The 14209-nt window shown below is 38.2% G+C and overlaps 1 protein-coding gene across 1 annotated transcript; it reads right to left on the bottom strand.

Moving 5' to 3' along the window:
- Positions 1–11689: 11689 nt before the first annotated feature.
- LOC126184302 (uncharacterized) lies at positions 11690–13843 on the bottom strand. Its single transcript, XM_049926679.1, has 6 exons — positions 13733–13843; positions 13335–13478; positions 12497–13069; positions 12238–12379; positions 11940–12190; positions 11690–11815 (listed from the first exon to the last, which is right to left on the bottom strand). The coding sequence occupies exons 1-6, from the start codon at positions 13841–13843 to the stop codon at positions 11690–11692; spliced, it is 1347 nt and encodes a 448-aa protein (XP_049782636.1).
- Between the last annotated feature and the right edge of the window lie 366 nt (positions 13844–14209).

Raw genomic sequence — 14209 nt, forward strand, 5'->3', positions numbered from 1 at the left:
TAGTTTAGCCCCTTCTTCAGCCGTACCTTAGTTGAACCCTTCCACCTCTTATAATATGTCAAAGAATGCGGTATCAAAATGATAGATGTCCTGGACATAATGTTTGTTGCTGCAAAATGACAACTAGAGGTAAAAGTGGTGGTAACATACTTGGTTTCACGTTTATAAACATCGTAAGTTCTGAAATATGTGGCTTGTAAAGGATAGCAAAGGCGTCACAGTTTCTGACATAATGCATTGCATGTAGTACTGTGAACAGAGTTGGGGTTGAGTGCACTGGTGCCTGTATCCTGCCGTAAACATACCAATGTCACCATGCTGCGCTCTACTTTCAGTGTACAAGTGTCCCCTGATCTGGTGTGCTGAACTGCTCTCATACTGTAACGTAATTCACATACGTTGCCACATTAAAATTTGTTTTCTTGTGGTCTGTTACATTTGCCATATGCCAGCTTTCAGTAATGGAAAAAAGCTAGATATTATTTCAATTTATGGCGAATGTGACAGAAATGCAACCGCAGCTGTGACACTGTACGCTGAACGTTACCCAGATAGGCGCTGTCGGTCACATAAAACCATTGGCAACATCTGCAAGAAACTCACGGAAACAGGCAGCTGCGCTTCCACAAAACGACGACGTCCAACGCCAGCGACTGGCAATGGAAACAAAATTGCTGTTCTGGCTGCTGTAGTGCACAATCCTTCGGTTGGTATACGAGAATTTGCACAAGGTGTAGCTTTAAGACACAGTAGTGTGTGCTGAATCTTGCATTGGCATCAGTTTCTCCATTCCATATCTCACTGCACGAAGAACTTTGAATCCCGCATTGTATTCCGTCGTTTTGCACTTCAGCAGTTCCGAGGCAATCCAGTATTCCTAAGCAGTAAGTTGTTTACAGAGGAGGCTTCATTTACAGATCATGGTATTGTGAATCTGCGGAACATGCACTGCTGGTCCGTGCAGAATCCCCACTGGATTCGCCATCAACAGTCCACTATCAACGATAGTGGAGTGTCATTGTTTGGTGCGGTATCATTGGTAACCCTATTTTTACCGTGGACCATTGAATGGACAGCGATTTGCATCATTTCTTCAACACAAACTAGTGCTTCTCATGGAGAATGTAGAATTGGAAACTCATCTATCAATGTGGTTCCAACATGATGGATGTCCCACACACAATGCAAAATTTGCCAGAGACGTTCTAGATGCGACATTTCCAAATAGGTGGATGGGGCGGAGAGGTACTGTGTGATGGCCAGCACAGTTTCCCAACTTCACGCCATTAGACTTTTTTCTCTGGGGCACAGTGAGAGAACCCCTAACAACAATAGAGGATATACAACATCGTGTTACTGTGGTGTGTGTGGCAATGTCTGTAGAAACTCCACAATCTTTCCAACAGTCTCATGTAACCCGTCTGCAAATGTGTACTGATGCAAACGGGGGGCACTTCGAACATATGTTGACATGACACAGTTTCATTGGTCAAGATGTGGGTGTATTTTCGATGCTGGATGTAATGCACAACGATACAGTTTCTGTGGGTGACAGGGCACTAGTTAAAGTGTTTAGCAAAATCAATTCAAGTGTGTTATCTGTAACAGTAGCTCTAGTTGTAATTTCGCTAGAATAAACGTACATTTACATTTTGAAAAACGTAATTTTGCGTTGGACGTGTTACTAGTTTATTTTTGTGGATTGTGTATATCTTCCCATTGTGTGAGCCCCTGACAAAGGCAGTGTGAGGTGCATGTTTGAGTCTCAGGACGTGCGCTAGCTGTGCGCTTCATTTATTTCAAGTGTAAACTTAGTTTTGCAATTTCTCGGGATGTAACTGACGTTTTGCAATGCAATCAAACCCATTATTTTTGTGATTTTTCATGCTATTGATTTAAACGAAATAATAGAGAGTGTCCATTTAAAAGTACACAAGTTTATGTAAAAATAGTATTTGTTTATATTTTAAAATTTTGTATAGTATTTGGTTTCGTAATCCCCTGCCGTGCGTTCATGCTGGTGAAAACCGTTTTTGAATATCTATTGTTGTTCCAGAGAATTTGAGGTGGCAGAGTTAGATGAGACACTTCGTATATATATATATATATATATATATATATATATATATATATATATATATATATATATATATAAAAGATGTATTAAATAAATCTAAAATAGAGACTAAAATTATAAAACAAACAAAAATGTTAAGAAAATAAATATAAGCAAAAGAATCGTGAAATACGTTAATCATAGTGAAGTTAGAATTTTTGAATTAAGATCTGTTGGAAGATTTATATATATATATATATATTTATATATATATATATATTTATTTTCTTAACATTTTTGTTTGTTTTATAATTTTAGTCTCTATTTTAGATTTATTTAATACATCTTTTATTTTTGAATATTTAAATCGATAATCAGATTGTTTAAATGGATGTATATCTTCACATTTTTCTAAATGTTGATGAGCATAAGCTTAGCTATGATAGGGAATAATTTGTTCTCTACTTTCTTCAATTGCTTTTAACATAGTATCACCTAAGCTTTCAGTTGCTTCTTTAACCTTTCGATTGAATCAGTAACAATTTGATTATTTTTTATATTTTTCATTTTGCGTTATCTGTTGTTTCTTCTATTTGTTAAGTTCTTATTTTAATTCCTAAATTTTTTGTATTTCAGAGGAAGAGGAGGAGATTAGTGTTAAATGTCCTGTCGACAATTAAGTCGTTAGAAATGGATCACAAACTCAGATTAAGGAAGGATGGAGAAGGAAAGCAGCCATGCACTTTCGAAGGAAGCATCCTGGCATTTGCATTAAGCGATTTAGGGAAGTCATGCAAAACTATAATTAGAATGGCTGGACACTGGTTTCTGACATTATCCTCATGAATATGAGTCTAGTGTACTAACCATTGTGCCAACCTGTTTGGTCTTCCTATCTAGTTTAGCTTGTTTAACAACTTGTGGATCAAACAAAGTAAATTGCATATCATATTTTGCTAGCATTTAATTAAGATACAAACAAAGTAATTAATAAATTTGATCCATGATGAAATTTTCACTCTGCAGCGGAGTTTGCGCTGATATGAAACATCCTGGCAGATTAAAACTGTGTGGCAGACTGAGACGCGAACATGGGACCTTTGCCTTTTGCTAACAAGTGCTCTACCATATGAGCTACCCAAGCACGACTCACAATTCATCCTCACATCTTTAATTACGCCAGTACCTCATTCCGGAAACATCCTCCAGGCTGTGGCAAAGCCATATCTCCGCAATATCCTTTCTTCCAGGAATGCTAGTTCTGTATGGTTCGCAGGAGAGCTACTATGAAGTTTGTAAGGTTGGAGACGAGGTACTGGCGGTATTAAAGCTGTGAGGACTGGTCGTGAGTCATGCTTGGGTAGCTCAGATGGTAGAGCACATGCCTAGGAAAGGCAAAGGCCCTGAGTTCGAGTCTCTGCCTGGCACACAGTTTTAATCTGCCAGGATGTTTCAATAAATTTGATGTTTAACTTTCACGGTAATGTATATACACTCCTGGAAATGGAAAAAAGAACACATTGACACCAGTGTGTCAGACCCACCATACTTGCTCCGGACACTGCGAGAGGGCTGTACAAGCAATGATCACACGCACGGCACAGCAGACACACCAGGAACCGCGGTGTTGGCCGTCGAATGGCGCTAGCTGCGCAGTATTTGTGCACCGCCGCCGTCAGTGTCAGCCAGTTTGCCGTGGCATACGGAGCTCCATCGCAGTCTTTAACACTGGTAGCATGCCGCGACAGCGTGGACGTGAACCGTATGTGCAGTTGACAGACTTTGAGCGAGGGCGTATAGTGGGCATGCGGGAGGCCGGGTGGACGTACCGCCGAATTGCTCAACACGTGGGGCGTGAGGTCTCCACAGTACATCGATGTTGTCGCCAGAGGTCGGCGGAAGGTGCACGTGCCTGTCGACCTGGGACCGGACCGCAGCGATGCACGGATGCACGCCAAGACCGTAGGATCCTACGCAGTGCCGTAGGGGACCGCACCGCCACTTCCCAGCAAATTAGGGACACTGTTGCTCCTGGGGTATCGGCGAGGACCATTCGCAACCGTCTCCATGAAGCTGGGCTACGGTCCCGCACACCGGTAGGCCGTCTTCCGCTCACGCCCCAACATCGTGCAGCCCGCCTCCAGTGGTGTCGCGACAGGCGTGAATGGAGGGACGAATGGAGACGTGTCGTCTTCAGCGATGAGAGTCGCTTCTGCCTTGGTGCCAATGATGGTCGTATGCGTGTTTGGCGCCGTGCAGGTGAGCGCCACAATCAGGACTGCATACGACTGAGGCACACAGGGCCAACACCCGGCATCATGGTGTGGGGAGCGATCTCCTACACTGGCTGTACACCACTGGTGATCGTCGAGGGGACACTGAATAGTGCACGGTACATCCAAACCGTCATCGAACCCATCGTTCTACCATTCCTAGACCGGCAAGGGAACTTGCTGTTCCAACAGGACAACGCACGTCCGCATGTATCCCGTGTCACCCAACGTGCTCTAGAAGGTGTAAGTCAACTACCCTAGCCAGCAAGATCTCCGGATCTGTCCCCCATTGAGCATGTTTGGGACTGGATGAAGCGTCGTCTCACGCGGTCTGCACGTCCAGCACGAACGCTGGTTCAACTGAGGCACCAGGTGGAAATGGCATGGCAAGCCGTTCCACAGGACTACATCCAGCATCTCTACGATCGTCTCCATGGGAGAATAGCAGCCTGCATTGCTGCGAAAGGTGGATATACACTGTACTAGTGCCGACATTGTGCATGCTCTGTTGCCTGTGTCTATGTGCCTGTGGTTCTGTCAGTGTGATCATGTGATGTATCTGACCCCAGGAATGTGTCAATAAAGTTTCCCCTTCCTGGGACAATGAATTCATGGTGTTCTTATTTCAATTTCCAGGAGTGTATTTACATTTACGTTTATGTTTAATGACTGAATATTTTATAATATTAATTATTAAACTTATTTCGATAAAATTATAAAGAATTATTAAATGAGGGAGTAACATTTACTCTCATCAAAAAAATAAAAATCACACACATCTGTCCGACATCTAGCTTCATTATTGTATCACTGACAAATTGTATAACACAGACAAACTTTTCTAAATATTCATATTGCTCTAAATAATCAAGAACTTCTGTAAATTCCTTTTTACATTCATGTAAAATATAATTAGTGTGGTTTATTAACAGGTTTTGATATCTTTCTTAGGATCATTTAATTAAGATAATAAACATTAGTCATGTTGGTTGAAAATCTTTAAACTAATTTCGATATTTCCATGGTTCACATTTGCTGGCACATTATTGTGAAGTATCTACAGTGATCTTTACTCCATCATTTACTACATTTTTCTTCAAAATCATCAAAATTTGTTGTAAATTGCTGTAAATACCACATCAGTATCTTCTTGTCGAAATATATTTAGAAAGGTTAGATGATCTGTCATTAACTGGTATTTTCAAATACGTCTGAGCTCCTTAAAAACCAATAATTATTTTATGTCTATGTCTACTAAAACATTCTTTAACTATATTCTGATGTCTGAGAGTGAAATCATAAAAAACCGAATTATCTTCATATTCATCCAGTGGTATAAATTCATCATTATTTTCAATAAAAGTAACAATAATGTCTTCAACTTTTTTATTCATTTTCGTAAGCTCCTGACACTTAAGTTGATCTAAGCTTTGAGAATATAATTAAAATGATTCATATTATCCCAGTTTAACCATTGTGGTGCTAAAATATAATTTTCGATCATTAATGTTGTTTTTTCTCATCTGCTTGGACCACTTACTGTACATCAAACTCAATTCTGTGAAAGTTTTCCGTGTTTAATTGTTGATGTCTTCTACCAAATTCTTTTTTCTGGATCACAGTCTGATTTCATTTAATTAGTAATAACTTATTAGAAACAAATCAATTGATTACTTAAAATAAGTAATAATAGTTAGTTTTTATGCAAAATAATTAACTCTAAATATTACGATAAAGAATATCAAACTGCATTGTGATGGAGAAACAAAATAAATTCCTGTTTTTGAATTTAGTTTTTAAAAATTTAGAATAAGCTACTCATTCAAAAACCTAATATACATTAAAGCAGATTAATTTTTATTAAATATTATCAAAGTGATATTAAATTAAATGTGCACATAAAAGAAGTGTATTAGATTTAATAGTCAAATTATTAATGATAATAAGTAAATTATTGTAAATAACAGTACAAAATTTTAGCATTTCAATTAATTAATATTAATTTAAATTTTTCTGTGGAAGGTTTGTGTAAAAGATGATTATTTTCTTCATGAAAGTAATATCATTTTTTTATGTCAGCCTAATATAGAACTTGTTGCACCAATAATTTATGAACTAAAAGATCCTTTATTTACTCTAATTCATGATCAAACTAAGGATTTGGAAATAAATATTGCTGATAAACGATTATTTAATTTACTTCAATGGTAATACTGTAACAGTTATTTTAGTAGGGAATTTATAAATTACCATCCTTAATAAATGAACAAGATTGACTGCTATCAATTTTATTTGTTTTCTGTGAATGAGAATAGTAAAAATAATCTAAATATTCTGAATAAATTAATGTTGATATTGGTGATGTCTGGCTACATCCAAATAATGCTTAGTAGTACATGAGTTTTAAAATTATTACCACTGGTGGAGCAGATTATCCAAGATATGATGGTAAATCTAATAAAATTTTAATTGGTAATTATGTGGCACAGCTTTTTGATTTTGTCACCATAAAGAAAAGAAAAACTATTTTATCTAGAATCAAAGAACTGTTAACTTTTTCATCAGTTTTATTACATTTCACTTCATCTGCTGCTGATAAGATATGTATGGAAGAAGATGTAGTCAACAATGGAAAAAAGGAGAAAAAAAGATGCGATTTTATATTGAGATACAAAAGAAGGAAGAACAGGGTGATTATAATGCATGTCATGGTACTGAAGTTTTTAGTTTGAAACATTCTGTTCTTGAATTACTGTTGATACGTTTTGTTTTAATTAATTACCCAAGTAGATACAGTTTGTATTGTGTAGCAAAATTTCCCAGGAGACGAAAAAATCGCAATGTTGCAAGTAAATATCATGGAAAGTGATTTAAAAGATGATGAAATTACAGGGAAATAATTCTTAACAAAAAATACCGAAAAATTGGTGAAGGACCTGAAGAAAAATAGTGAAAAGATTCGAAAAATGATGGAAATAGGTGAAAAGGCAGGTAGTTTCATTCGATGACCTCTGTTGAGAATTTATTTATGTGATTTTGTGATATATTTGGGAAAAAGGTGTTTTTTGTCATAATTGCAAACAGCTTACATGATATTTAGTTGAAATTTCCTGATTTTTCATTTTCATGGAAATTGTGCCAAATATACAAACTATATCTGTTTGCAATGAAGGTGCTGTAGATGACAAACAAAGAGGTCCTCCTATGAAAAGAAATGGCACGTCCCAAACATCAGTCCTGGCTGTCATGGGTTATGGTGGGTGACAGTCAATTGGCATCCTACTTCTGTCCAGGGCACCTCAAGATAAATTATCCCTTGTCATTGAGACTCATTTCGAAGTGGGCCTCATCACTAAACACAATTGTACTCCAGTCAATGAGATTCCAACCTGAATACCTGTCTGGAGACACCCCAAACATTGGTGGGATTCTATCTCATCATTCACAATATGACCCTCAATCAGGAGTGCCATTTTTCGTAGCAGGATCCCTTTGATTGTCATTTGTGGTAACCTTAAATCATAGTGGTGCGTAGACGATATTATATGCCCGGTTTTGTTGCCCTTCATGGAAAGCCATCCTGGGCTTAACACTTCAGTAAGATAATGCCTACTCTTACACTCTTTTCACCAGGTTATAGTTAAAATATTCGATTAACATACTCTTCTATTACGAGTCTGTGTTAAGTTGGGAGAGTAGACTTATCCTGTTGGTTTTGACGACTTTTTTCCACCAATTCATTGTTAATTGAGGTGCGTAATATTAACAGCTTTACTGCAGAAATCCCAAGAGTCAATGTGAAAAGCCAATGATATTGAATAATTTACACTAAAACACAGTTTCCATTTTCTGTTAACGTTTATTTTGGTCCAAAAAATTCATATAATGCACAGCTGAAAGTAACCGTCTTTCAAGAATATGTACTCGAACTAACTGAAAAAAACTGCCCTTCTGCTGCCACTCTACTTCCACCCCTGAGCTCTTAGGCTCACTACTTATGTAGTTTCTTATCAATGCAAGTTCTTTGAAAGTATTATTCAAAAAAGTCACATTAATTGACTTACAATTCCAATCGGTTTTTTCATAAGAAATTACAGTTATAATGTTGAAGATAATAATGACTGATTATAACAAATGTGATTTATAAAATTGTTATTCAAATTTAGTATCGAAATTCTGCTTCAGAAATATGATTAACAATACTTAATAAAAATAATTAATATCTCATTAATTAAAACAGTAATTTCGATGTAGACATATTTTGGAGTACTTTACGTAATACCTAAATAGATTTTTAGGTTCAAATTTTACATAATAATCTCGTTTCAACAAAATGATGGAAATAACAGTTTGTTTATAACAAGAAGTTCTAGAACTAGTAATTACAGAATTAATTACCATGAATCTGATTTGAGTTTTTATAGAAACATCATGTCTTGAGTGTGAATGTAACTTTCAGTGCATTAATTTGCCAGAAATCTACCCAAAACATTAAATTTCATTTTTTATGAAATAATTGAATTTTCACAACTTTTTTGCCATTTAATGAGTGAACTGATTTTAACACTAATGTTTACATTTGATTATTGTCTGATAGCTGTACAAATTAAATAATTAGTTTTTCTGTAAATTCCAAAAAATTGACAATTACAATAAAATACTTTTCACTAATTAAAGATTTCTGTTAATTGTAGTTAAATGAACTGTAGTTGACTAAATTGGTGTGTTACATTCTCTCCTCTCCTCTCTATCCAAACAGGCCTCAAAGAGTCCTATGGTACTGACCAACTACCATATCATCCTAAGAAGATAGGAGTCACTGGATGCAGATAGGGAGGGCATGTGCTGAGCACACCTCTCTTCTGGCCATTGTCAGTTTTCATGACCAAAAAATATGAGATGTCAAGGGGTTTTTATTTAGGCATAAGTTATTGTGGGATTGTTTATTCATTGGGGTTTGATTAATTTCCTGAATATTGTTTTGGTTTTTGTAATTCATTACACTGAGCTTGAGGTGAAGTAATAGAGTACAGCAGTAAATTCTGGTTTCGTTTAAAGGAAGAATTAGTTCGTTTGCATGGTGTCATGCTGGTAGAGGAATGGAATGTCCTACTACAAGAACTCTTTAACAACCTCGTGGCCAATATAAGAGCACGTTGCAGAGCATGCATTGCCATCTGTGGTGATGAAGCACCCTGTTAAGGGCCATGTCGCTGGCCGGAGTGGCCGAGCGGTTTTAGACGCTACAGTATGGAACCGAGCGACCGCTACGGTAGCAGGTTCGAATCCTGCTTCGGGCATGGATGTGTGTGACCTAAGTAACCTTAGGTTACTTAGGTTTAATTAGTTCTAAGTTCTAGGCGACTGATGACCTCAGAAGTTAAGTAGCATAGTGCTCAGAGCCATTTGAACCATTTAGCCAAGGGCCGTGTCCCACCTTTTGCAATGTACAAGGGACCATCATAAATCGTGGTGAATTCAGTGTAATTAGTGTCTTTGAATAATTCGTCTCATTGCGTATTTATTCCAGTTACCCTGGGTAGTGTACTGTACGGCAGCAGTTGTTCCTATGTATGGTCCAAGTTTCATCGTGCTATGTTACTTGGCAGTGACAGCATGTAAAAGTTACTTTCGTCCTTATGTTTTGCACACCAGTGTATTACAGACAAGTCATAAACAATTGCACTAGTCACCCTAACAAAATAATAATTATTTGTACGCAGTGTTGCGGTTTTCGTAAAGTTTTATTATAGCTTATTCCATCTTTTCCAAAAGAAAAATAGGTACAGGAGGCATCATTTACACTGAAACTAACAGCTATAGTTGTGCATCAGTAGTGTCCCCTAAGTATTGTTTATTATGATCTTCTCTTCGAATGGTAACGGATATTATTTAAAATCACTATCAGATTAGTAAGATTAAAAGAGAAATATCTAGTTGTGTTCAAATGAAGTATCACAGACAATGAAAGTAGCAAGAGGTTTAGGATTGTAAGGGCCCTCTTGGGGCTGCTGCACGGACTTGAGAAACGTCATCTGAATAATTGTGCCTGTGTGGTGGTGGCCTCTCGAGGAATCTGTTGTGTAACTCTTGTCTAGTACACAACATTGCTCCCCTGATAGCGGGGTAGGGAGACGGTGGTGGGAATGTTAATGAAGCCAGCTGTCTTCATTGACATCGTCCGCTCTTACTTGAGGATATATGTATTTGGTGCATGCTCGTATGATCCTCCCCACGGCATTTGCCCACAGCACCATGACAAACACAAGCAAAACCACGGTGAGCGAGCATCATTGAAGGGTTCGCCATTTCGACATCTGTAGGCTGGTCTGAGGTGGGAGGCGTGATACCCACCTCCTTCAGTGCAGCTGGCGCCCAGTGTTGGTGGAGCTGGTGGGGATGACTACTGGCTTCAACACAATATCCTTTAGACAGATGGCCTATAAGCCCTATCATTCTGTAAAGAGAAACAGCCTAGGAGTTCTGCCCATGTGAATGTGAGCGTGGTGAGGCCTGATTTAATTTTTATGTGGCGTTGTTTCTCCTTGAGAACTTTTAATCTTAAACATAAAGTTGTTGAGCTGCGCTAAGACTATGCCTGGTACCCATCTATTTTCCCCATTCTTTTACATCGAAATGAGAACCAGATAATTCAGTTTAAAAATATTATTGATCGAATGTTGTTGATGATCGCCGGGTAGATGCATGAGTGGCTTTAAAATTGACATTAAAGTTTGATGCGGTTTTCCATTGACTTTCTCAGCTGGAACCTGCATCTTGTAGAGTGGCTCTGTAGTGTGAGAGAAAGATCCATAAAGTATTGTATTTATTGCACTGTTGTTCCAGCTTCGGAATGCGCGATTTAAAAGTTCATACTAATATTTTAGCGTGTCCATTGACCTCAGGATTAAATGGAGCAGTCTAGAAGTGAGGAATGCCGTTGGTTTCACAAAATAATTTAAATATTTGAGAAGAAAATCTTGTACCGTTGTCAGTGACAAAAGTTTTTCGGCATTCCTTCTCTAGAGAAGAGGGACAGAATACTCAATAGACATCGATGACATATGTGCCACAAATGGAAATCTGGAGAAACCATCGATGAGGATGAGCCATTCCCTTCAGACGAACAGTCCTGCAATATCAATGTGCAGACGTAACCAGGGTTTCGATACCTGCGGTCACGGAGAATAGTTTCAAGACAGAGATGGCTGGTAGTTTTGACTTAAGTGATATTTAGCCAACATCACTTCAATGTCTTTGTCAGCATTTTTCCAGCATCAGTGCTCTCTGGCATTGTGTTCGGTACGAACTATGCCCCAATGGCACAGCTGTAGCATGTGTAGAACATTAGATTTAAATACTAAGGAATAACCACTCGTGTTTTCCTTGATTCTGTACGTACCAGACTGCTACCTTTGTACACTGTCAATGTATACTTCATATTCCAGTAAGATTGATTACGTACCTTCTTATCATTGGCCGCTCCCTTTGAATATACTGTTTTATCTTGACCAAACAGGATATTTATGCACAACTTCAGGTGTTAAATTAGAGTTTACTGAGAAATGTTTCACAGCGCCTTTACTCCTGATATGTACTAGAAAACTAACATCAACTGGTGAGCCAAAATTTTTGTCTTGCCCCGCTGCCAAATCTGATTGCAAACCTGCGTTTGCGTGTTGTGCTGTGGACCATAATATTATTTCAAAATCGTAATTCGACAGAAGTAGCGCCCGGAACATCAAACGTTGAGCTGTCCTTTTAGGGACGGAATTGTTCTGTCCAAATACAGCCACTAAAGGCTTGTGTTCGGTGAGAATGATGAATTTACGTCCGTAAATGTAGTCACGAAATTTATTAACTGAAATATAATCTCGAGAACATCCTTCTCGATCTGACGGTTATTACTTTTTCTCGCGGTCAATCTTTCAAGCAAATGCAAGTGGTCGTTCAGAATCATGATGTCAATATGACAGAACTGCACGTGTGCCATAATCTGAATCATCTGTAGCACTTGCCAGAATTTTGATTGGATTATAAGTCGTAAGACCTCGGCGTCAAATAAACATTGTTTTAATTTGATAAATGCACATTAGCATTCAGTGCTTCAGTTCCATTTCGTGCCTTTTAGTAACAACTTGTGCAGTGGTTCCCTGACTGACGCTACATGACGGAGAAACTTCCGATAGTAATTTATTTGTGCCAATTCAGAAAATAACTGTTTGACTTCTTTGGAATGAGAAAGGCTTTCATTGGCATCAGTATGCTTGATGCCATGTTCAGACAGTATGTGACCTAAGTATTGCACTCCATGAAAGAAGGTGCACTTGTCTTTGTTGCATTTCAAATTTGCCGTATATAGTATTCTGAAAAAAGGTTCCAAATTCTGTAAGAAGTCCTGTCGAGTATTGTCTGGGATAATTATTTTGTCAAGGTAGTTCACAGCATTTGGAGCCTTCCGAATTAATTGTTGTAAATAGAACTGGAACACACTCGGTGTACTGTTCAGTCCGAAGGATAATCTTTTATAACGGCAGAGACCGATTGGAGTATTTGTCACCAGAAACCACTGTGCGTCTTCATCGAAAGGAGTTTGCAAATATTCTTCTTTAAGATCTAGTTTGGCACAGTACGCGCAGCTAGCTAATCTTGATACCAGTTGTTCTGGCTTGAGAAGAGCATAGGAATCAGTAAGAGATTGCGAAGTAATATCTGTAGATGAGAAGTGACCCTTAGGATTCTGTACAACTACTATTGGTATTTTTCATTGGATAATGGTCATGCCTTCGATAATCGCGTTCTGTTCAAGATGGTATAGTCCCTGTTTCGCTCTATCTTTCAATCATGGGAGACTACGGGGTTTCATCTCATAAGGGGTAAAATATTTTCCCCAGACATGACATTTAGTAATTTTGAGGACAGTGTTATCTGCTCGTCACTTTCTCCTATTGGTTTCTACAGTGCACTTTTAGCACCTGATCCGGATTGAACTGTTACTCTCTCACTCGCTTCGTTGGCATCTTTGGGTCGTGACGACCCTCTCCCACTCCACTATCTCCCTCCAGTTCTTCCTGTCTAACCCCGTTTCCTTCCACTCTGCAGTCTGAGTTCACATCATCTTCTTCTTTATCGTTCAGAGGGTCTGGAGCCTTTCATTTTACTCTCCTATATCTGGCAGACTATTTTGTCAGGTCCATTGTGACAACATGGCAACGTCTCGCTTTGCCGATGCTCGCTAGCGTGTTTTTTTCAGCCAGCTTAGCTAGTTCTCCATTGGATCTCAAAACCAATCTTTGTCTTGCTTGTCACATGTTGATTCAGAATCCTTCTGTACACTTTCTTTCCGAAGACTAAGAGTTGGTGCTCTTCTCTTTTGCCCGTGCTCTACGTTTCTGCTCTATACAGCAGCAGTGACCAGGTGATTGTGTTGTAGCGTTTTAGCTTGGTTTTCCCAGTCAGGAGTTTGTAAGATAGAAGTTTTTGGAAGGAAAAGTAAATTTTGTTTGCTTTCCATAGTCTAATTTGGTATCGTCATGTCTGCTATTACATTTATTTATATTTACGTACACCAAGGTATTTGAAACTGGAAGTTTTTTCTCGTTTATTTTTTTAAACTTATTTTCATGACAATTTCATTTAGTGTCTTGATCAGCGTTTCCTATAAAAACTATGTCATTTACATAGGCGACTACATTTGGTTCTTTGTCTGTAACATTTCCATTTGTTGATTGTTTAGTTTCTCTTACCACTTTCTCCATGACATGGTTGATTCTAAATAGGGATAGAGCATCACTTTGCTTCTGCCCAGTTTGGTTCTCAAAACAGTCCGATAACGAGCGGCAGTATGTCATCCTCCTTACCGCTTTTTCCATACGGAATT

This window comes from Schistocerca cancellata, chromosome 4 (genome assembly GCF_023864275.1).
Source record: "Schistocerca cancellata isolate TAMUIC-IGC-003103 chromosome 4, iqSchCanc2.1, whole genome shotgun sequence".
Lineage (NCBI taxonomy): Eukaryota > Metazoa > Arthropoda > Insecta > Orthoptera > Acrididae > Schistocerca > Schistocerca cancellata.

Bases quoted from the DNA above. Each gene is read 5' to 3' on its own strand.
- LOC126184302 (XM_049926679.1), bottom strand. From the start codon at position 13,843: ATGGAAAGCAAACAAAATTTACTTTTCCTTCCAAAAACTTCTATCTTA. The intron at 13,479-13,732 runs GTATAGAGCAGA...GTAAAATGAAAG, and splicing joins ATCACCTGGTCACTGCTGCT to GCTCCAGACCCTCTGAACGA. The intron at 12,380-12,496 runs GTAGCGTCAGTC...TTTGACGCCGAG, and splicing joins ATCGGAAGTTTCTCCGTCAT to GTCTTACGACTTATAATCCA.